The 22343-nt window shown below is 38.9% G+C and overlaps 1 protein-coding gene across 1 annotated transcript in view; it reads right to left on the bottom strand.

The window, feature by feature from the left end:
* Positions 1-338: 338 nt before the first annotated feature.
* Positions 339-22343, bottom strand: part of CFAP221 (cilia and flagella associated protein 221) — a 32937-nt gene continuing 10932 nt past the window's right edge. The window contains exons 7-25 of the mRNA XM_060775419.2: positions 21487-21590; positions 20285-20444; positions 19148-19280; positions 18947-19058; positions 17391-17502; positions 16414-16501; positions 14918-15007; positions 14362-14457; positions 11247-11358; positions 9641-9774; positions 8927-9007; positions 7715-7822; positions 7440-7586; positions 6970-7128; positions 6755-6855; positions 4000-4092; positions 3755-3853; positions 1798-1860; positions 339-995 (exon numbers count right to left, since the gene is read on the bottom strand). Coding sequence (XP_060631402.2) covers positions 872-995; positions 1798-1860; positions 3755-3853; positions 4000-4092; positions 6755-6855; positions 6970-7128; positions 7440-7586; positions 7715-7822; positions 8927-9007; positions 9641-9774; positions 11247-11358; positions 14362-14457; positions 14918-15007; positions 16414-16501; positions 17391-17502; positions 18947-19058; positions 19148-19280; positions 20285-20444; positions 21487-21590 — 2116 coding nt within the window. The 3' untranslated portion in view covers positions 339-871. The remainder of the gene's footprint in view (positions 996-1797; positions 1861-3754; positions 3854-3999; positions 4093-6754; positions 6856-6969; positions 7129-7439; positions 7587-7714; positions 7823-8926; positions 9008-9640; positions 9775-11246; positions 11359-14361; positions 14458-14917; positions 15008-16413; positions 16502-17390; positions 17503-18946; positions 19059-19147; positions 19281-20284; positions 20445-21486; positions 21591-22343) is intronic.

The following is a 22343-nucleotide window of genomic DNA, read 5'->3' as shown; positions in this document are numbered from 1 at the left end:
AGAAGCCAAAAATCATCAATTAGTACTTTAACCAAGATGAGAGAAGTTCACAATGGAGTTTGAAAGATTGTAGTTGTATTGAGACCTCATACCTAGATCAACCAATGAATGGCTTTGTAGCTTCAAAGACTGGCCAATTCCTGCCTGGGGATCCTTTGTTGGGAGGTGTTAGCTGGCCCTGATTGTTTCCTGTCTGCAATCCCCCTGTTTTTGAGTCTTGCTCTTTATTAACTGTCCTTATTTTAGAGTTTGTTTGCAATATAACAGCTGCACCTGGAAGCCCACTGAGATCAAGTTCATATTTGCAGCCAAACCACTAGACAGCAAAAGTCAATACAGAGTAAGTATACTAGTTGTCCACATTTTATTGGAAAATAATACATTAAAACACTTTATTTAAAGTCTTATGAAAATAATCTCTTTGTGTGCATGGATGGGAAGGCATTGGACTAAATTTGAATGCGGAGAAATATATACATAGACTTTTATCAGACGTCATTTCTGTAACATCATAAATATTTGGGAGGCAAGGGTGCACTCAACCAATGATATTTATTGCTCACTTAGAATTTTTCACTCATTTTTTATGTATTAATGGATGGAATCGGCCGAAGGAAGAGAAGATTGCTTACCCATAATATTTTTCTCAAATACAAAATGCATAGCTAGTGAGGGGAAACACAGACATATGTCATAATTCATGTAACATCTATTTTGCAATACTGAGAAAGGTTACGTGAAATTATAATTGTTCACACCTTGTATTTCCACCAGAAACCTGTTGAATGTATAAAAATGCAGCAGCAGCAGTTTTGGCTGACCCATGAAAATGTTTAAGTAAAACAATGTCCCCATAATATAGAGATAACATTTAGTTTAGGATTAGGCTCTTTTGGATGGTCTTTTCTTTGAGTTTCTCCATATTTTCTTCAACCCTTTGCCCAAATACGTTGCTCTGGGCTTGGACATACCAGTCCACAATGTCCCTTGCATCTCTGGAAAGGAATAAAATAATAGTTCAGGACATGACTCAAAAGAAACTAAATTATTTCTAGAATTGTAATAGACAACATTGTACAGAAATATAGAGTGGAAAGAGTGAATTGAAATGATAGGAAGAAAGTTTCAACTGGGAAGTTCTATTACGGTATATACTCGAGTATATACCAAGTTTTAAGCCCTTTTTTAGGCTGAAAAATTCCCCCTCAGCTTATACTTGAGTTGCGGTTATTTATTATTTTACTCTATTATTTTTACATTTATTATTTTACTTTATTATTGTTATTATTACATTTATTATTTTACTCGTATTATTATTATTATTATTACATTCATTATTTAACTCTCTATTATAATTGGAAGGATTTACATGGAAGAAGGTTAGAATAATGGTTTAATCAGAGTTGGACAGTCTTATCTTAAATTACAGTTTTATGCAAATATTCAAAAACATTTAACCTACGAATGACTCAATGTAATTTTATTGGTATCTATTTTTATTTTGAAATATACCAGTAGCTGCTGCATTTCCCACCCTCGGCTTATACTCGAGTCAATATGTTTTCCCAGTTTTTTGTGGTAAAATTAGATGCCTTGGCTTATATTCAGGTTGGCTTATACTTGCATATATATGGTACTTGGCTTCTTATCATGTTTTATAGTATATAAAAAAGCTAAACAATACAAAATCTGTTCCACTATGGCGTGATAAAATATAGTGTTTGGATTTTTTTTTTTTTACAAAGATTCAAGCTTTGGCAATTCAATGTCTTTGAAATATTCCCATTAGTCACTTACCTGGAAACAGGTATTGGATTCAGAGACGTGCAAGAAGGATCTTTAAGCTCTCCATTTACATCACTGGGAAGAGAAAGCAATTCCTAACTGCCACAAGGATACTAACAACGTTTTTTCCTAAGAGAAGCAAGTTCTGTTTGATTTTAATGGGTCTAAGGAACAAAGTAATCAAAGCAACAAAATAAATGAATGAATGTAATTTTCCTTATGATTGTTTAAATAACAGCTGAAAGGAAATACGTGATCAGCATGCAGAAAGAGACTCCACTCTTACTTCCTATGCTGTGGGCCCATATGAAAATCCTCCAAGTCCAGCTGCTATCCACTTTGAGACAGAAACTTTGGAGGAAACCAGCAAAACCTGTCTTCTCAAGCTGGAGAGCAGTTTCTTGATATGTGGGTGTGTGTGTGTGGCCCCATCTACACTGCCATATAATGCAGTTTCATAATCAATATGGCAGTGTGGATGAGGCTTATATCTGTGTTTCTTCCAATTGTGACCCCCTCTCTGGTAGCTATTAAAAGAAGCCAACAAAATTGTGCCGTACATAAAATACATTGGCTTAATCTACCATTCATTTGGACTTTTACACAGAATTACTGGATATGCCTTCATGACTACTGATTCAGTGTAATTAAACTAATCCAAAGAACACATTCCCAAAAAAACAGTTCTCACCATCTCCTTTGGTGCTTTAAGAGCTTGGAAGTAAAAACCTAATGAGCTTAACCAAGGCCACAAAATCAACATTATAAAGTTCATTGGCAAATAGGAAAAAACATATAATTTTGGGCCCTTCCAGATAGGCCTTAGATCCCAGGACTGATTCCAGGTTTTCTGTTTATCCCAGATTATCTGGCAGTGCGGACTCATATAATCAAGTTTAAAGCAGAAAACCTGGGATCAGATCCTGGGATATAGGGCCTGTCTGGAAGGGCCCTTTGTTAGAAAAACCGAAGAAAACATGGTTCAAACAGGGGGAGTTTAGCAAAGTTTTGAACTCAGCAGAACAGTTCTATTCAATGGAGGAGGTCTGCCTTTCATTCTAGAAGCCTCTCCAATAAAACCTCCACTTCTTGACCAGTTTGCACCTCACCTGTGTTTTTTTTTTGTCACAAATACAAGTGAAATCATTCTTAATTATTATAAATGAACATTAGGAAATGAAATGAAATGAGACTAGGATGCAGAGCAATGGCTTCAAACTACAGGAAAGGAGATTCCACCTGAACATTAGGAAGAACTTCCTAACTGTGAGAGCTGTTCAGCACTGAAACTCTCTGCCCCGGAGTGTGGTGGAGGCTCCTTTTTTAGAGGCTTTTAAGCAGAGGCTGGGTGGCCATCTGTCAGGGGTGCTTTCAAAACGAGTTTTCTGCTTCTTGGCAGGCATTTGGATTGGATGGCCCATGAGATCTCTTCTAACTCTATGATTCTACGAAATCCTCCATTTGTAAAGGGAAAAGGTAATGTAAGGTTCATCTGGATCGCCTCAACCCTTGGCGTTCCAGATAGTTTGTCTTTCAGATCTCAAACGAACAGTTGTTTTGGAAGAGACCTCGTGGACCATCCAGTCCAATTCCTTACCAAGAAGCAGGAAAATCACATTCAAAGCACCCCTGACAGATGGCCATCCAGCCTCTATTTAAAAGCCTCCAGAGAAGGAGCCTCCACCACACTCCAGGGCAGAGAGTTCCACTGCTGAACAGCTCTCATAGTTAGGAAGTTCTTTCTCATGTTCAGCTAGAATCCCCTTTCCTTTCCTGTAGTTGGAAGTCATTGCTTTGCGTCCCGGTTTCCAGGGCAGCAGAAACAAGCTTGCTCCCTCCTCCCGATGACTTCTCCTCCCATATTTATGCATGGCCATTATTATTCTAGAAGGTTGCTTATAATTAACTTCTAAATCAATGCAGACAATTCTTAACTACTTGCCTAACCTTTTCATAGAAACCAACTTACCTTCCTTCTTTTAGTATATCCAATGGACCACCAATTTGTGGAAATTCAGCTTTAATCATCTCTGGGGTAAGAACGACTGTAGCATCACCTTCTTTTGCTCTAAAAATTAATTCACAAAGTTGTTTGAGGGCATACATGAAATTCATTTAATTTCATTTCACAGGAATTTTAAAGAAACAACTACCATCCCAGGTTTTTGAAACACAACAGCATTGTTTAGAAGGAAAAGCAGAGGGAACCCTTACTCCTCAATCACATTCTCCTTGTCTTGATCTGGTAAACCATCCAGAACTGGAGGCACAACTTTTGGCATCATCTCTTCATTATAGGGATCAGTGCTGTGGAATAGAGAATTACAAAGCTGTAGCTGATATATTTCCTTGGCATCAATATCTACATCCATTATTCTTCAGATTTAAAATAATGAACACACTGTGTTTTCAGGTGAAGTTTTCTACACGTTGTCAAATCTTCTCTTTCAAAGAATTCCTACTTACCAATGCTGAAAATGTAATAAAGATAAATGTAAGATAACAATGCATATGATACCAACCCATTGAATTATATTTCCTTCTGAACTTGACCTACCTTTTTATATTTAATCTCTAATGAATACTGAATAGTCAAGGTCTATAATACAGTCTAAGGGTTGAATCCGACCCACCATGTCATGTTATGTGGCCCTCCAGCTACTGGATGACAACTCCTGTATTTTCTCATCATTAGAATTGATGTTGATGGGTGTTGTGATACAGTAAAATACGGAAGGCTGCCATTTGTTCTATTTAGTCGGGATAGTAGGGTTTCACTTTAGATACAAGGCTTGTGGATATGATGACTTTAAAATGTCTTTCAGTCTTTCCCAACCTCAGAGCCACAAGTGCTGCTGTCCCATGTGGACTGGGGATAAATGTCCCATTATCCCCAGTCCACATGACAGATAATAAAAAATGATGGAAGTTGTCATTCAATAACATCTGAGGAGGAGCTTCCGGTAATGCAATGGGTTAAATCCTTGTGTAGGCAGGACTACTGACCGAAAGGTCAATGGTTCACATCCAGGGAGCGGGTGAGCTCCCATCTGTCAGCTCCAGCTTCTCATGCAGGACATGAGAGAAGCCTCCTATAGGATGGTAACACATCCAGGCGTCCCCTGGGCAATGTTCTTGCAGACGGTCAATTCTCTCACACCAGAAGCAACTTACAGTTTCTAAAGTCGCTCCTGACACAGAGGGAAAAATAATCTGAGGACCCAAACTGGGTAGAAACTAAAGAGTACCAACCACTACACACACACACACACACACACACACACGGTCCTCTGTATCTAGGGATTTTCCCTCCATTGATTCAATGGAACCTTGAAGGAAACCATAAAGCTGATTGATTGATTACAGGGAGGTCCTTTGACTATTTAATTCCAGCATCCAAGATGATCAACTGTTTGGTGTACACAAAACTGCTGATAGTAAACGGCCCAAATGATATAGTGGTAAGAATTTAGAAGATCAGGGATTGAATTCTTACTTAAATATGGAAACTTACTAGATGACTATTGATCTTTCTCTCAGCTTCAGAGAAAGGCAATGCTAAATGTTCTCTTGCCAAGAAAACCCTGTGAGAGGTGTGCATATGATGCAAACAAGTTGAAGGAACACAACAGTCACGAAGTGGCCATAACACCATGTAATACAATTTTTGTTCCTGGGTTATAAATGTCATTTCCTAATTGGGTCTGTCATAAAAATCATGGAAAAGGGGTTTATTAAACTGCAAAAACCTTGTTTTTGCGGGACATCCTGCAGCACATTTCCTATAGTTTTTCAATTAGTATCTCATAGAGTCTCAACCAATTCAACACAGTTTGTGGCAGCCACAAAAACAAACTTTCTAGAGTATCACAACTACTTCCAAAGTAAATACAACACAATTAAACAGGAAATAACACTTTCAAACCAGAAGCAGATTTTCCCCCCAAATATTGTTAGTGCTAAGCAAAACCCTCTTCTGAATAGCTCTTCAATTATCTTCCTCTTCCCTTAAGAATACCCTGGAAGCAGGATAGGAATGAAAAAGAATTTCCCTGGATTTGAAATTTTCAAACGTATCATGTTTTGAAGCTCCTAAGACTTGTGGGTCCAGTGTATCCACAAAACAGAAGTCTAGATTTTGTTACTGTGTTTAGAACAATAAAAATACACATAATATTTAAAAATATAAATGATTTACAATGCATACAGTTGAAAAATGGGCACAGAAAAGTATTTCAGTGGGGAAAATATGTACAAAAACGCACTTTACAAAATATTTTTTTCTAAAATGTACTCCCTTTCAGTGAATTCCTCTTGTTAAGAAACTAGAATAGTGTTTTTCAGCAGCTCGCAAATAAAAATGCAGGCGTGATTCCAAGAAATGCAAAAGAGTTGCAGCAGAGATTTTGTCTAGACCCTAATGTAGGGTTACCCTGATTCAATGCTATATAAAAATAGGATAAAAATTCAGGTGTGATTCCAAGAAATGCAAAAGAATTGCAACAGAGATTTCTCTAGACCATAATTTAGAGTTATCCTGATTTACACAAACTAATTCAATGCTTCATACACAAATTTCTGTATTTAAATTTGAATAAAACATACTTTGATTACATAAATGAACATCTCTGGGATTTGTGATTGCTCATCTACTCAAGCCAAAGCACCTGAGACAGATCCTACATTATCTTGTTTCTTATTGAACTAGTTGTGATAAGCTGCCCGGAGAGCTTTTTCATTTGAATGAAGAGCAAGATAAGAATGCTTCAGAACCCTGTAAGAGAAGTAGCTGCCAGAAATGCCTCAGCAAAGGTGTTCAGCTCCCTATCAAGAAACCAGTTATTTCCAGCCAGCATTTCCAAGAGTGTCGTTTCCAAGGCTGTTTCCAGTGGAAAAGCATCACGTAAGGCAATAAAAGTTTGTTTGTTAAAAACATACTGTTTTGATAAATGTGATTGCTCCTTCTTACCAGAATGGGATTGGGATGCCATTCAGAGCTGGCACATTAGGTAAAGTTGAATTGATCACTGAGGGAAACTTCTTCCAGTTAGTGACACCACTAATCACTTCCTGAAATTAGCACAAATACACCGTCACCATAAGACGAAGCTGCTGAATCTCTTTGTACATCTAAGAGATGAACCTCTACCCGTTGGGGTCCCAGTCATTCCAAAAAGATCTTACCTTGTGATCCAGGAATTTCTTTTGAGTAACTGGAATACTGGATTTTAGTGGGTATTTCCTTGTAAGTGCATATTTTGGAATGGGGCAAATATGATACTCAATGCTGCTTTCTGCATAAAACAATGGTGACTTGAACTCATGCAGTCCTGGGCAAGGATTCTGAGAAGGAAAAAGAAAGAGTGACACTGAAACAAGAAGATTCTAACTGTATGAGTGTGTCTACAAATTATCCAAACAGTGGTTCTCAACCTGTGGATCCTCAGATGTTTTGGCCTTCAACTCCCAGAAATCCTAACAATCCTAAACTGGCTGAGATTTCTGTGGGTCCCCAAACACCTGGGGACCCACAGGTTGAGAACCACTGATCTAAGATAACAAGCTTAAAATTTTGCAAGAACAATCTAACTCCATAGCCTTCTCTTCTTCATTCTTTCTTCAGAGGTGGTTTTCTTTAACCATTTGTTACTCACAAAAACCTGAAGCGGATGATCATTTGGAGGATGCAGCAAAGCTTCAGGAGCTTTAAGGTTTAGCAGAGAGGTGTCAAGTTCATCCTCTTCTGCTGCCTCCAGCTGGAGCTCCTCCTCTGAAGCAAGTATTACTGGGATTAGCTCATCCTGAAAGAAGGCAGAAAAAGTGTGTTTTGGCATGGGTTCTGTTTACTCCTCTCCACAAAGGCTAAACCTATAACAAAGAAAAAATCAGCAGTGGAAGGGTAAATAAGAAGGATGGAGCGATGGATTACCTCTGCACCTATCCTCAGAGTTTGGGAGTATTTTGGAACACTATAGCTGGTTGCTGCCTGGTGTATGCAGAACGGTTGATATCCCATGAGGCTGAAATGCTGGGGGACCTTGGAACAAAACAATTAATTAAAAGGTGGCACTGCTGTAGAATTTCTTAATAATCAGCTGAATTGCACGTACAATATAAGATTACACAATAAAGATCTATTATGTACAACAATCTTGAAGTGGTTTACAAGATGGCACAAAGTGCCTAAGAACAAACATAAATGTGAACACAGTATAAAATACCATAAACTTACACTTGATCTTAACGAAAAGGCCGAGAAGTGATAAAATAAAACACATGCACATCTAAAACATCAACTCAGACTCAATCAAGTGCGGTCTTCTAACCATGGTGGTAAACATGGCCAAGTTGTAAACATTAGGAATAAGACAAGTGCCAGCTGCAATGAAGGAGAGAGGGCACGGGATAAAGTGCAGGATATGGGACTACTATGCGGGACAACTAGGGACTAAACATTTTCAAAGGCTTGAATGAAGAGCCACGTCTTCAAGTCCCTATGGAAGGAGGACAGTGTGGGGGCCTGTCTAATCCTTCTGGAGAGGGGGTTCCAAAACCATGGGGCCACCACCAAGAAAGCCCTCTCTCTCGTCCCCACCAACCACGCTTGTGACGGTGGCAGGACTACCATAATGCATTAATATGCATTACTAACAAAATTAAATAAAAGCAGATCAAATGTCTAGAACAGGGGTCACAGTCCTTTAAACTGTTGGAGGGCCGGATTATAATTTGAAAAAAAAAAAACATGAATGAATTCCTATGCACACTGCACATATCTTATTTGTAATGAAAAAAAACCAAACAAACCCCCACTTTACAACAATTCAAGAATTAAAATGAAGAACACTTTTAACAAATATAAACTTATTATTATTTCAATGGGAAGTGTGGGCCTGCTTTTGGCTGATGAGATAGGATTGTTGTTATTGTTGTTGTTGTTGTTGTGTGCTTCCAATTCGTTTCAGACTTAGGTTAACACTGAGCGAGGGCCGGGTAAATGACCTTAGAGAGCTGTATCCAGCTCCCGGGCCTTAGTTTGAGGACCTCTGGTCTAGAAGTTCTAAAATCTAGCCCCTTTTATGTCAAAATGCATTAAGTAAAAACAGAGAATAAGACATAATGACCAATAGCATCTACTAACCTTTAGCTCATAGAAGTGGTGAAGTTGTTTGAGCTTAACTTTTGGTGACTTCATGGGGACAATACCAAGTAACTCTGGTGCCTGAGGGGGGAAAAATACAATTATTTTGCACATCTAAAATCACCAGTTTGTGCTCCTTTCACACAGTTGTGTGAAATCAAATTGAACTGTATTATATGTCACTGTGGACTCAGATAATCCAGTTCAAAGCAGATATTGTGGATGATCTGCCTTGATATTGTGGGTTCTATGGCTGTGTAGAAGTGTCCTTAGAAGACTGGTGTGAGTTTTGGGGCTTTGTGCAGTTCTAAATTTAAGATTTGCTTTATTTGTTCTACTGCATTATTTTACCAATCCTCCTGAAAATTATTTTGAGGAATTAGCAGACAACCCAGTGCATGAGCGAGAGCGGCAACTGGCATGCAGAGAAACCAGGAACTAACAAGCTATAGTGAATAGGACACAAGGACCTGCAGCAATAGACTGGAAAATTTTATATCACAAGGTTTTCCCCACCTTTTTTAAATGTGGGGGAGATGTTATGCAGCAACCTGGATGGCCTTCCTGTCTCCTTCTAGCCCGTGCATGGGTAAACTTCAGACCTCTAGGTGTTTTAGATGTCAAGTTCCACAATTCCCAACAGCCTACCAGCTGTTATAGAGTATTTTAGACAATTTTACGCATGAAACAAAGTCTGTGTGCAGTACTACCTACCAGATCATCTGCCCATTGTGGAGGGTTGTAAGTGGGGGATGCGGAAGGCAGTATGTGATGGGCAGTCAGAGCAACAGACATTCTCTTCTCCTCATTTATGGCTGCTATGCTGTCTGCTTTGAAGCTCCTGCGGTCTGTTGAAGGAAAGATACAAATGAACAGTAAGTGAAGTGTAATATATGGGGATGATCCATTATTTCTTACTCAAGATGAAGCAGGGCACGTTCTATGCCATATCTGTGCCCAGAGGCAAAAAGGAGATAAAGTCCCTCCCCATCGAGTACGTTCCCATTTTTGTTGACTCCATTTGTGCACTTCTATGAGACAAAGTAAACTGTGTGAATCCTGCATCTATTGCTGTCTCAGTGTTTGTCACGTAAAGCCCAGCACAGGAGGCATTACCACATTGCAACCCTTGCAAAATCAGACTCGGAAGCCATTTTCTTACTGCAGGAAATTCTGGGATAAAGTTCTTGCATTTCACCATGCAAGAACTCATGAACCAGCATGAGGAACAAAGCCTTCTCAAATGATCATAGAATCTTAGTATCACAGAGTTGGAAGAGACCTTGTGGGCCATACAATCCAACCTCCTGCCAAGAAGCTGGAAAATCGCATTCAAAGCACCCCTGATAGATGGCCATTTAGCCAATTAAAATATCTTACATCTTTTGAAAATTGGGTCACTAGTTTGGTAGATGAGGGTAATGCATTGATGTAATTTATCTGTATCTCAGCAAACATCTGATAAGATTTCCCATAATATTCTGATTAAATATGGAATAGTTGGGAATACTGCCAGAGAGGCCCATAATTGGTTGGGAAATGGTTTTCAAAGAGCTTGTGCTTCAAACTGTTCAATTGTTCAATGCTTGTGCTTCAAACTGGATGGCAGTCTCAAATGGAGTGCCCTGGGTTTCTGTCCTAGGACCATTATGCTTCAATATTTTTATGAATGATTTAGGTAATGGGGTGGAGTGGATCTTTACCAGGTTTGCAGATGATATAAGACTCAGAGGGGTGGCCAACACATTTGAAGATAGAACACAATTCAGAATAATCTTGCTAAACTAGTAAATTGAGCAGAAATTAATAAAATGAAAATCAAGAGAGAAATGCAAAATTCTACATTTAGGTCATAAAAAACAAATAGGATGGGAGATATTTGGCTCAGCAGTACTACATGTGAAAAGGAACTTGGCGTGATTTTATATCGAATTGAATGTTTTTATATGCTTAATATGTATTAATTTTAATTTACATTTAATTTTAATAGTATTGGAATTGTATGTGTTTTAAGGCATTGAATAACTGCCTATATGAGAATAGATTTTGATTTACTATTGGAGGGAACATCTTGATGGTAATAATGGCCCAACAATTGCCTAGAGGTGGTGGGGTCTCCTTCTCTGGATAGAAATACTTTAGCTGGAGATCTTGCACTGAGTGAGGAGTTTGACTTAATGGCCCTTCCAGCTCCATTCCAGATACTATGAACTGATGCAGCATGTCAAAATGTATTTTCTTGGTTGCTGTCATTGCCCTTCATAATACAAAAAATCACTATATAAAGCAAACACAACAATGAAAGTAAAACCAGCTAAACCTTCAGGAGTTTTCCCTGATAGGAACGCCTCCTCCAGCTCTTGTGCTTTAATCGCCTTAAATACTCCATGCAGCCTCTTTATCACACGATTGAGTCGGCACTGAAGCAGGATCTAGAAGAGTGATTAAGAATTGTGTTCAGTGAACTTAAAGTACCGTATATGCTCAAGTATAAGCCGACCCGGAATAAAAGCCGAGGCACCTAATTTTACCACAAAAATCAGGGAAAACGCAGCCGCTATTGGTAAATTGTAAAATAAAAATAGATACCAATAAAATTACATTAACTGAGGCATCAGTAGGTTAAATGTTTTTGAACGTTTACATAAAACTGTAATTTAAGATAAGACTGTCCAACGCCGATTAAACTATTATTCTAATCTTCTTCAATGTAAATGTGCTTATGTATCCTTCCAATAATAATAATAGAGAGTAAAATAATAAATGTAATAATAACAATAATAGAGTAAAATAATGGAAATGTAATATCAGTAATACTAGAGTACAATAATAAACGTAATAACAGTAATAATGGAACACAATAATAAATGTAATAATAATAGAGTAAAATAATAAAAATAATAGATGGAAATGTAATAATAATAATAATAATAATAATAATAAGTAAATAATAAATGTAATAAAAATAATAATAACAGAGTAAAATAATAAATAACCTTGAGTAGAGAATAAGTCGAGGGAGGCTTTTCTGGCCTAAAAAAGGAGCTGAAAAATTTGGCTTGTACTCAAATATATACGGTAATTATATAAGTGCTGTTTTGTTTTGTTTTGTTTTTTATTTAAGTTGTTAGGCTTTATGAGGTCTGAACTCTCTATGTGTATGATTTTCATTGTTTTCCAAAACAAATTATACCTCAACTCAAGGTTTTAGAAAATATACAGCTCAAAAGAATCCCATGGCGGCTTGCATACATCTTTCGTGAAATCTAATCAGAACTTGAGTCTTACTTCAAGTACACATGAAAACACATGTACACTCTTCCTTAGATAAGAAAAGCCACAACTGGCATTGGCTAGAATTGTATGTAAACCTGGTTTGTTTATCAGTCTGTAGCTAGGAATAAATCAACCTACGTTCCAGTTTATAAACCTCCTTTCTGCAGCACTTTTAAACATTTTTGGTTAGATCTGTGGCAACTGCCAGTTGCAAGAGTGAGGGAGAAAGTCCTACCATATGCTGTCCTAATTTTGGCTGCATCTTCGCCTGTAGAATTAATGCAGTCTGATACTACTTCAACTACCATGACTCAATGCTATGGAATCCTGGGAGTTGCTGTTTTATAAGGTCTTTAGCCTTCTCTGTCTAAAAGTGCTGGTGCCTCACCAAACTACATCTTGCAGGATTCCACAGCATTCAGCCACAGCAAAGCAGTGTCAGACTGCATTAATTCTACAGATGTACCCTTTAATATCATGAGAAGACCAGGATAAAATGCAAAGCAGCTTTGGTTCAGTCAGTCCAACTTCCCCAGCCATGGGTTGGCTTGACAGCCAAATTAAATCAATAAAAAACTGGGAAACCTAGCCAGCAATGTTATCAAAATAAACTACTTGCTGATTTATTTTCTCCTACATTTTGCATAAGCCTCAAGGTACTGAGCAAATACCATGTAATAAAAGCAATAATGCTTTAAATAAAACAAATTAATCAGCAGTTTACAAAGCAGTGTATGATGCAGATTATTATATGTTCTCTAAAGCAATAAACCATGCATGACGGAGACAGCTGGCATCCATAGCGCTCCTTGAATGCCGTATGTCCTGCCTGCTTCTAGAGTGCTACGCAAACATGATATCTTTGGTATGAGAAGCATGGCAGAGACAGCCAAACCTATTCTTTTGTAATTAATTCTAACTTCTCCCAGTCCAAAGGTAAAGGAAAGGATTTCACAGGACTGAGCCACGGAAGTGAAACAGCACTAATTCTACAGTGCAAATGCACCCGAGACACCATCAATATGTTTTTCACACAGATTAATCAAAGGCTGGTTTTTTTTTGGGGGGGGGGGGGTTGGACAAGGGGTGTTTTGTGTATATGTGTGTGTGTGTGTGTGTGTATGCATATATATATGCGCATGGGAACTGTTCAAAATAATTGAGAAACATATTAAATCTAGGTTTTTGAAAAATTATTTTAGAAAGTGGGTTGCTATGAGTTTTCTGGGCTGTATGCCCATGATCCAGAAGCATTCTCTCCTGACATTTCTCCTACATCTTATGCAGGCATCCTCAGAGGTTGAGGGGTCTGTTGGAAACCAGACAAGTGAGGTTTATATAACTGTGGAATGTCCAAGGTGGGAGAAAGAGCTGGAGGCAAGTGTGAATGTTGCAATTGGCCACCTTGATTAGCATTAAATGGCCTTGCAGCTTCAGAGACTGTCTGCTTCCTGACTGGGGAATCCTTTGTTGGGAGTTGTTAGCTGCCCCTGATCCATTGTTGTCTGGAATTTCCCTGTTTTTGAGTGTTGTTCTTTATTTACTGAGTTTTTTAAAAAAATAATACTGGTAGCAAGATTTTGTTCATTTTCACGGTTTCCTCCTTTCTGTTGAAACTGTCCACATGTTTGTGGATCTCAATGACTTCTCTATGTAGTCTGACATGGTGGTTGTTAGAGTGGTCCAGTATTTCTGTGTTCTCAAATAATATGTTGTGTGCAGGTTAGTTCATCAGATGCTCTGCTATGGCTGACTTCCCAGGTTTAATTAGTTTGCAGTGCCTTTCATGTTCCCTGATTCGTGTTTGTATTAGAAAGCCCCTTAGTTCTGAAATGTCTACGACGCTCGGCTACTGGTTGTTGTATGATGGTTTATGTTTTTATGATGTTTTGTATATGTATTTTTATTGTGTTATATTTTAACTCTGTTGACTGTAAGCTGCCCTGAGTCCCTTCGGGGAGATGGTGGCAGGATACAAAAATAAAGTTGTTGTTGTTGTTGTTGTTATTATTATTATTATTATTATTATTATTATTATTATTATTGCTAAAAGCTGCAAAACACATCTACAAACTCTGGGGTGGTCTAGGAAATGGAGGAATACATATGTAGTTGGCAGGTTCATATAGGTATTTACCTGAGGCAATTTGTTTCAGTACCTTTCGGGCAGCTTGCTGGAATCGCCGCAGAGTCCAGTGTCTGTGTTGCCAAGGGTTGTTCAGCAGGAGATCAAATGTCGGCTGGAATTTGGGGCACTAAAGCACACACCAGGAGCAGATGTTGCCACCATAAAATGTTAATAATTAGGTGTCAAACAACAGCTAGTTTAACAACTGTTATCAAATACACATAAGATATGTGGATTGATTAATAGTGTCTGAAATTTTACTCAAATATGACTCAGGACCAGACCTCAGGAGACCTTTCCAACATTGCAATTCAAGGTCTCAGAAACAGCCCCAGCACGTCATTTTGCCCATCTTTCTCTCCAGTTCATTTCTTCCTGATCAACAATGCATTCCTTAATTCTAGGCGTCACCCAGTAACAATTAACACTCTCTCTAATACCTTATGTAGGTGTTGATATTCTTTCTACTCCAAATGCAACCAATTAGATGTGCTTGGATTTTGTGGCTAGAATACAAGCAGCTCCTTCCTCCTCAACATAGTGATTGCAACACAGTCCCCCCACCCATCTCTTTCACTCCAGCATACCTCAGTGCTGTTTCGGATGATACGTTTGAGGGAAATTTCAACATGCTTCCTTTGAAACTCCTTCTCCAGAATGGGATCTCCTCTTTTCATCTGGATTGTCACCACAAATCAGCATATTAATAAGATTCAGCATATTAATAAGGTTTTTAATCAAAGCCATGCATTTAGTGGTAAATAAATTGTTCTTCCCAAAGGAACTTGCAAAATGCAGGCTGAGTTCATGACTGAAATAGTGTACACTATGATGTCCGGGCTCAGTTCAGATGCCAGCGTTACCTGCCCACACAATTATTTATTTGTGGTCTAGAAAGGTGTACCTAGACATAGAGAGAAAGCACCTGGTGCTTCCAAATTACTAATGGAAACTACATGTGGAAACATAGCTGAGCATCAACACTTTCAGGGACCTGATGCATTTTGGTATTTTTCTATCTAGACATTAGCCAAGTTAGTGACCCTGGGCCCTTCCACACCTCCATATAACCCAGAATATCAAGCAGAAAATCCCACAATATCTGGGTTATCTGAGTCCACACCGCCATATATTCCAGTTCAAAGCAGACAATGTGGGTTTTATTCAGCTGTGTGGAAGGGGCTCCTGTTTTGTCTCCTTTCCCTACCCCTCATGGCTGCCACACAATACCTCTCCTCATATTCTGAGTTGTTGTAGGTTGGCCATGTTCTAGAAGCACTCTCTCCTGACATTTTGCCTGCATCTATGGCAGGCATCCTCAGAGGTTGCATGAATGTTTCAATTGGCCAATTGAAACATTCATAGCTAGCTCCAACAGACAAGAGTTCTTCCATCTCCCACCCTGGACTTTCCAAAAATATATAAACCCAATTTTCCTAGTTTCCCACAGACCTCACAACCTCTGAGGATACCTGTCATAGATGCAGGCGAAATGTATATATTTCAAAATGATGGCAGTACAGAGATAGGGTCTCAAATGGGAAAGAGAGCAAAGAGAATGGAAGCTTTGAGGAAGACAGGGCCTTGTGGCTATTAAAAGGACAGGTACTGGGCGCGGGTCCTTGAGATTAAAGAAAACCTTCTAGGTTTGAAAAGTACAATTAGTCTAGGAACAAATAAGTAGATAACAATGTTCTCCTGAGAGAGCACTGCAGTTACACAGCCCCAGCATCCTTTGCCAAACGAACTGTGTATAGACAAGACATCTCAAAAGACACTAAACCAGACAGTTTCCATTTTACCCCTCCTTGCTTTCTTTTTTCTGCATGGCATCTGAACCGTGTGGATCGTGAACAAATGGAAGGCGGGATCATGTTCAGATTATGAAAACATTGGCAGTCAGGGTGGTGTATGCTTTGCTTCAAGATAAGTCTTTAAGCAGTAAGACGGGATGTCCTCTGCTCCTCTGCCTGAATTCTTTTCTACAGTTACAAAATCTCCCTCCATCCCAAAATAGGTCCCAGCTGCATTTTGAAATGCAAAAACCCAGACCATTAATTTGAAAATGAAAAGATAACCAAACCTTGTACACTTCTTCCTCCCTCCTTCGGTCCTCAAGAACTTGCTTTTGAAAAGATGGACACATTGGATCTTCGCCTAAATGAACTTGCCTACATTTGAATCAGGGGAAAGGTTTCCATTGTTTTGTTTTAAAAAAAATCAGTTCAGACATGGGTTATTTTTTTTATACTAATGATGCTTTTGTGTGACAAAAAAGGCAATCTAATGCAAAACTGTTGCATCTTTTTAAGATTTGCCGTCTGCAGATAATCACAACCTCACATTTCTCAAAGTAATTCAAGATAATTAATAATAATAATAATAATAATAATAATAATAATAATAATAATAATAATACAGATAGAGGGTTGTTGTGACTTTCCAGGCTGCATGGCCATGTTCCAGAAGCATTCTCTCCTGACATTTCCCCTACATCCTCAGAGGTTGTGAGGTCTGTTGGCAACTAGGCAAGTGAGGATGTATAGATCTGTGGAATATCCATGGTGGGAGAAAGAACTCTTGTCTGCTTGAGGCAGACCTCCCAACAAAGGATTCCCCCAGGCAGCAACCAGCCAGGCTTTGAAGCTGCAAGGCCATTAATGCTAATCAAGGTGGCCATCTGCAACATTCACACGCACCTCAAGAGTTCTTTCTTCCACCCTGGACATTCCACAGATATATAAACCTCACCTGCTTAGTTTCCAACAGATCTCTCAACCTCTGAGGATGCCTGCCATAAATATGGGTGAAACGTCAGGAGATAATGCTTCTGGACCATGGTCATACAGTCCAGAAAACTCACAGCAACCCAGTGATTCTGGCCATGAAAGCCTTCAACAACACATTAATACAGAAAGACTTAATATTGATTGTAATCAAACTGGAAACAAATACATAAAATTTCTTCACTCAATTCCCTCATTCAGAAATTGTCTGAATCGTGCCAAGAAGTTGCACTCGTCTATTTAGTTTTGACATAACTGTAAATGCATTGCTCACCATTTCAGCTGATTTGTTAATTCCTCTTGTATTTCCTGTTTGACTTTCAGTTCAAAAACAGCTTCTTTCACCTGCCTTGTTTGAGCTGCTACATCACCTTGTCCTCCTAGAACTAAAGGACACACACAGTAAAAAAGGGACATTAAAGGAACTGAGTGAATAAAATCCCTTAACTGTAAACAGTCAATACATTTAATTCGGATTGCGATTAATCAGATTTTGCAGGGTGCAAAACATCTGTAGTGGCGAAGATCAAATTTATGATATAATGCCTGACATTAATGGAAAGAGACATCAATGGAAATAGACAATTGTTTATCAATATATACAAACAAGTTCTTCACTGTTTACACATTATACACAAGGAGTTAAGAAATTCAAGAGTACAGACAGAATAACATTTGCCTAAAATACACAATTTCCTTCTTGATCCTAAAATAGAAAGGCAAAAGTCAAATAGAACTAACTTGCTTCCCATGCTGTTAGATGTGAAGGTTGCTCATGCAATGAGTAGAATTTATGAAATACTAAGATGGACATGGCCATGGCCTAGTGTTTACTTCAATGCAATGAGTAGAATTTATGAATACTGGGATGGACATGGCCAAAAGTCTTAAACAGAGAGGCTATCAAGCAGCATTAATGTAAACACTAGGATTCTGCTAGAGAGTCCTCCACTGAAATTGGGATCTACTGGGACCTGCTACAGTGTGTTTTTTGACTTAACTTGGACTTTCCTGCATTTTTAATGGGTTATATCCTCTTTAATGTGCACATTTGTGGTGTGTGTTTTGAGGCTGTTGTGGTTTTTTTATATACCTGCTACAATTTCTATGTACAGTATGACCTCTGTATCCACAAGAGCAGTATCCAAGGTTTCATTTACCCATGTCCAACCAAATATGTTCTCATTAGGCATTTTCTAGGTCCTCAACCATGACTCTATGGTATTCCTGGGCCAGAAGTCTTTATTTATTTACTTCATTTATATACCGCTTTTCTTAGCCCTTAGGCGACTCAAAGCAGTTAACAACAGCAATTTTAATGCACACATTACAAAACAATTGAAGCATTTAAAAACAATAGCATAATAACAATTAAACATCAATATAACAAATCATTCACATCTCATCAATAGAATCACAATCCAATCTCATCATCCGTTATTCCGTGTTCCTTGTAATCAATTACACTGCCTAATCGAATGCCTGTTCCAACAACCAGGTCTTCACTTTCCTCCGGAATGCCAATAAGGAGGGGGTCAATCTGATATCTGTAGGGAGGGCATTCCGCAGCCGAGGGGCCACCACTGAGAAGGCCCTGTCTCTTGTCCCTGCCAGGCGTGCCTGTGATGCTGGTGGGACCGAGAGCAGGGCCTCGCCGGATGATCTTAATGTCCTAGTTTTCATTTCAGTAGGGTTTGGTATTCCCTGCAGTTTTGCATATCCACCTGAAGTCCAGGAATATATCCTCCATGGATATGGGGGCTTTAATAGCATTATAAGCATGATCACAAACTCAAACTTTACACACAATATAACACTCAAAGCTGTTACCTTCTCTTAAGCGCCTTATCTTTAGTTTGCCTGGCTCCTGAATCAAAACAGTGGCCACAGCGGAGTGATTTGACAAGTCAATCGGGAAGTGCAAATCTTTGTATTTGATGGACTATGAAACAAAATTAGGCATGTCAAAGTAAACAGTGGATGTAATTTCTTTCTACAACTTCTGTTTTGTTTTCTTCATTACAGCCTTACTTGCACTTTGTGGAAGGAACTGAGCTGCATACGTTTTGGCGATAGTGTCCTCTGCAGGATGTGTGACACTTCCTTTTCAGGACTTCTTATCGTTTTCTGTAGTATTTTTTCTTGCTTCTCAAAGTCTTTTTTTCTAGAAGTGAAACAGAGATACTTTTTGATAACTAGTCACAAAAGGGTAGTTTGAATACACACAAAGGTTTTGACCAGTTGGCATGGCGAAATGATACACATGTGAGTGAATTGTTTGTATAGCCTTCCAGGGAACTGAATGCTTCTTGGAAACTGGAAATTGGTGGGATGGGGTGCTAGATTTACTCCCCACATGTGAAGTCAAAGAGATGGGAGAGCTGTGACAATGGCAAAACCCCTTGGGAGAATTATATTGCCCACAATGTCCAAAGCCACAACAATGGGGAAAAGTGGTGGGGCCATGTATATTAAGTTTACATTTCTCTGTGTGGATCACTATATAACACCAGTGAGGAATTTGTCATAGGTACTTGGATATACAAATATACATGGGTTATTAATAAATATGGTAAAAACATTTAAAAACCAAGGATGGTAAAAACATCAAAAAAAAAAACCCACATCCGGGCATCCCCTGGGCAATGTCTTTGCAGATGGCCAATTCTCTCACACCAGAAACGACTTGCAGTTTCTCAAGTCACTCCTGACACGACAAAAATAAATAAATAAAATAAATACATATGTTACTGGAACCTATATGAACTGGTTATGATGAGTTGGATCCTGAATAAGTCTATTGAATTTAGGTTTCCACTACAATCAGTTATGACTGGTTATTTATACTGATTACAATCAAACAAATGCAACTATGGGTTATTGTAGGTTTTTTTGGGCTATATGGCCATGTTCTACAGGCATTCTCTCCATTCTCTAGAGAGATAATGCCTCTAGAACATGGCCATATAGTCTGAAAAAACCTACAACAACCCAGTGATTCCGGCCATGAAAGCCGGAACTATCCTTGTAGCTGAATTACATTGGCTTGGTTTGTTTGTTAAACCACAAAATGGATCATCATATAACTGCTTTAATAGAAAAGCAACTACAAAAGTATTATTTTATAAAGGTCTCTTGGTGGGAAAAAAAGTTGAAAGCATTGCATACGTTAAACTGGGCTGTGGAGTCGATGTTCCTGTGAATGAACACACATAAGGTTTTGAATTGAACTGTGAAATCCACAACTGCAATTTCATCTGGGCTGTTCCATATTCGAATGGTTTGAAAGTAACAACCACTTCCACTTTTCCATTCCCTGGAATGATTCCTGTAATTAAGAAGATATAGGAAATGTAGTCAGTTTATTCACCCCAATGTCCTGCTGACAGGCGGAAACAGGCATGTAGCCGGGGGGGGGGGGGGGGCTTGAGGGGCTTCAGCCCCCCCCCCCCCGAAATTCTCATGGTGGTTCGCGAAAAGGCCTTACTGGTGCATTATTTAAACTGTTATGTTTATTCATATCATGATTTGATCACCATACTCAATATATCCCATATGCATGGGGGTATTGGGGTAATGATACAAAAGGTTGGCTAGGCTAGACCCTCTTTCACTCAGACTCAGCCCCCCCCCGAAACCCCCCCTGAAATTTTTTTAGCCCCCCCCCCCCAAACGAAATCCTGGCTACGGGCCTGGGCGGAAAGAAATATAGCAGAGAAAGGATTATGAATTAACCATGGGGGGTTTCTTGGAGATCATTTTGAAAGACCTTAAAGAGTGTGTGTGTCTGATCAGCTGACTGGAAAACAAGCTACTTGTGGGAGAGGAATCCTAACTCCCTTGGACAGGGTTAGCATGTGCTAGAGCTCTGTTTACTAGACTTCCCTTTGCACTAACAAGCAACCATACTTCTTTCTATACTGATGCAGATGACGTGATGTCAAGCACAAAACTGTTTTGTTACAAAAAGCTACTTCTGTTTTGGTTTGGAGCTCAGGTGTGTTTGTGTATCTGGTCTTTCAAACATTACTTTATGTACAACAACAACAACAAAACAACCAGAATCTCCCAGGCAGCATGGGATAGTGGGCGTTACATCCCCCCCAAAAGAAACTTTTCCAAGTTCTGATCTTAAGTAGACTGGTGTTGAATTGTACTTGGTAATAATGCAGAAATTAAGATTAATTTCAGCCACAAGGTGAAGAGAACTGGGCAGATTATAACTATTGCAGCAAGACTTGCCTACATAGCTGAAGTTGCTCAGCAGGAGCTCTGTTCTTAATTTGTGGCTCAGATTTTTTATATAATTAAGATACTAGTGTGATAAGTTCAAATGCTATTGAAAAACGGCTTCCCATCTGAGAGCTTACCAGATGTCGGATGGATTGTAAAGGCCTTGTGAGGCTGAAGATACTCCACACAGAATTCAAAATCTATGGGACAGCTGCACTGCAGAGGGATCATGTATTTCTTGCTACGAAAGAGAAAAGGGGACAAAGCAATTAGAATTATTTCACTTTACGTTCACTGGGATATCTATACCCTGATGAAGGATATAATAATGAATTTGAATGTAGCAGTAATACACTGAGATATGCTGGATGGTCCTTGGGGTCACTTCCAACTCAATGATTCAAGAGGTTTAGATTCTGAGCTCCATCTCTTTGGAGGAAGTGCAACCTTTAGTTCTGTTGGAAATGGCAACCTTAAATAAGCCTCCTATACTAGTTATTTGTTATGCATAAAATTGAGATTGCTTACTATATTGTATGCATATATTGGTATGCAGTTTTCCCCTTAACTCTATGTTGTTTAAGGTTGTGGGAGGGACTACAGACCATGTGACCAGATCTGGGACTATTCTGACCGATTTTAGAAGTAAGTACACTTGAGTATAGTATAGTAGTCCGTATGCATCAGTCAGTCAGTGCAGTATGTAGTTGAGTCAAGTATGCTGCATCAGTCAGTCAGTATACATTTGAACAGTGGTTCTCAACCTGTGGGTCCCCAGGTGTTTTGGCCTACAACTCCCAGAAATCCCAGCCAGTTTACCAGCTGTTAAGATTTCTGGGAGTTGAAGGCCAAAAACATCTGGGGACCCCAGTTTGAGAACCACTGCATTAGAAGCTAGTTGAGTACAGTATGCATCAGAAGAGTGTTCGTCTGTATGCAACAGAGACGGGAATGAAACAGAATGCTTAAAGAACAGACTGTTTAAACTTTGAGC

The sequence above is a fragment of the Anolis sagrei genome, chromosome 1 (assembly GCF_037176765.1).
Source record: "Anolis sagrei isolate rAnoSag1 chromosome 1, rAnoSag1.mat, whole genome shotgun sequence".
NCBI lineage: Eukaryota > Metazoa > Chordata > Lepidosauria > Squamata > Dactyloidae > Anolis > Anolis sagrei.
The sequence above is the reverse complement of the archived record's forward strand: the minus strand, read 5'-3'. Positions and strand labels throughout refer to the sequence as shown.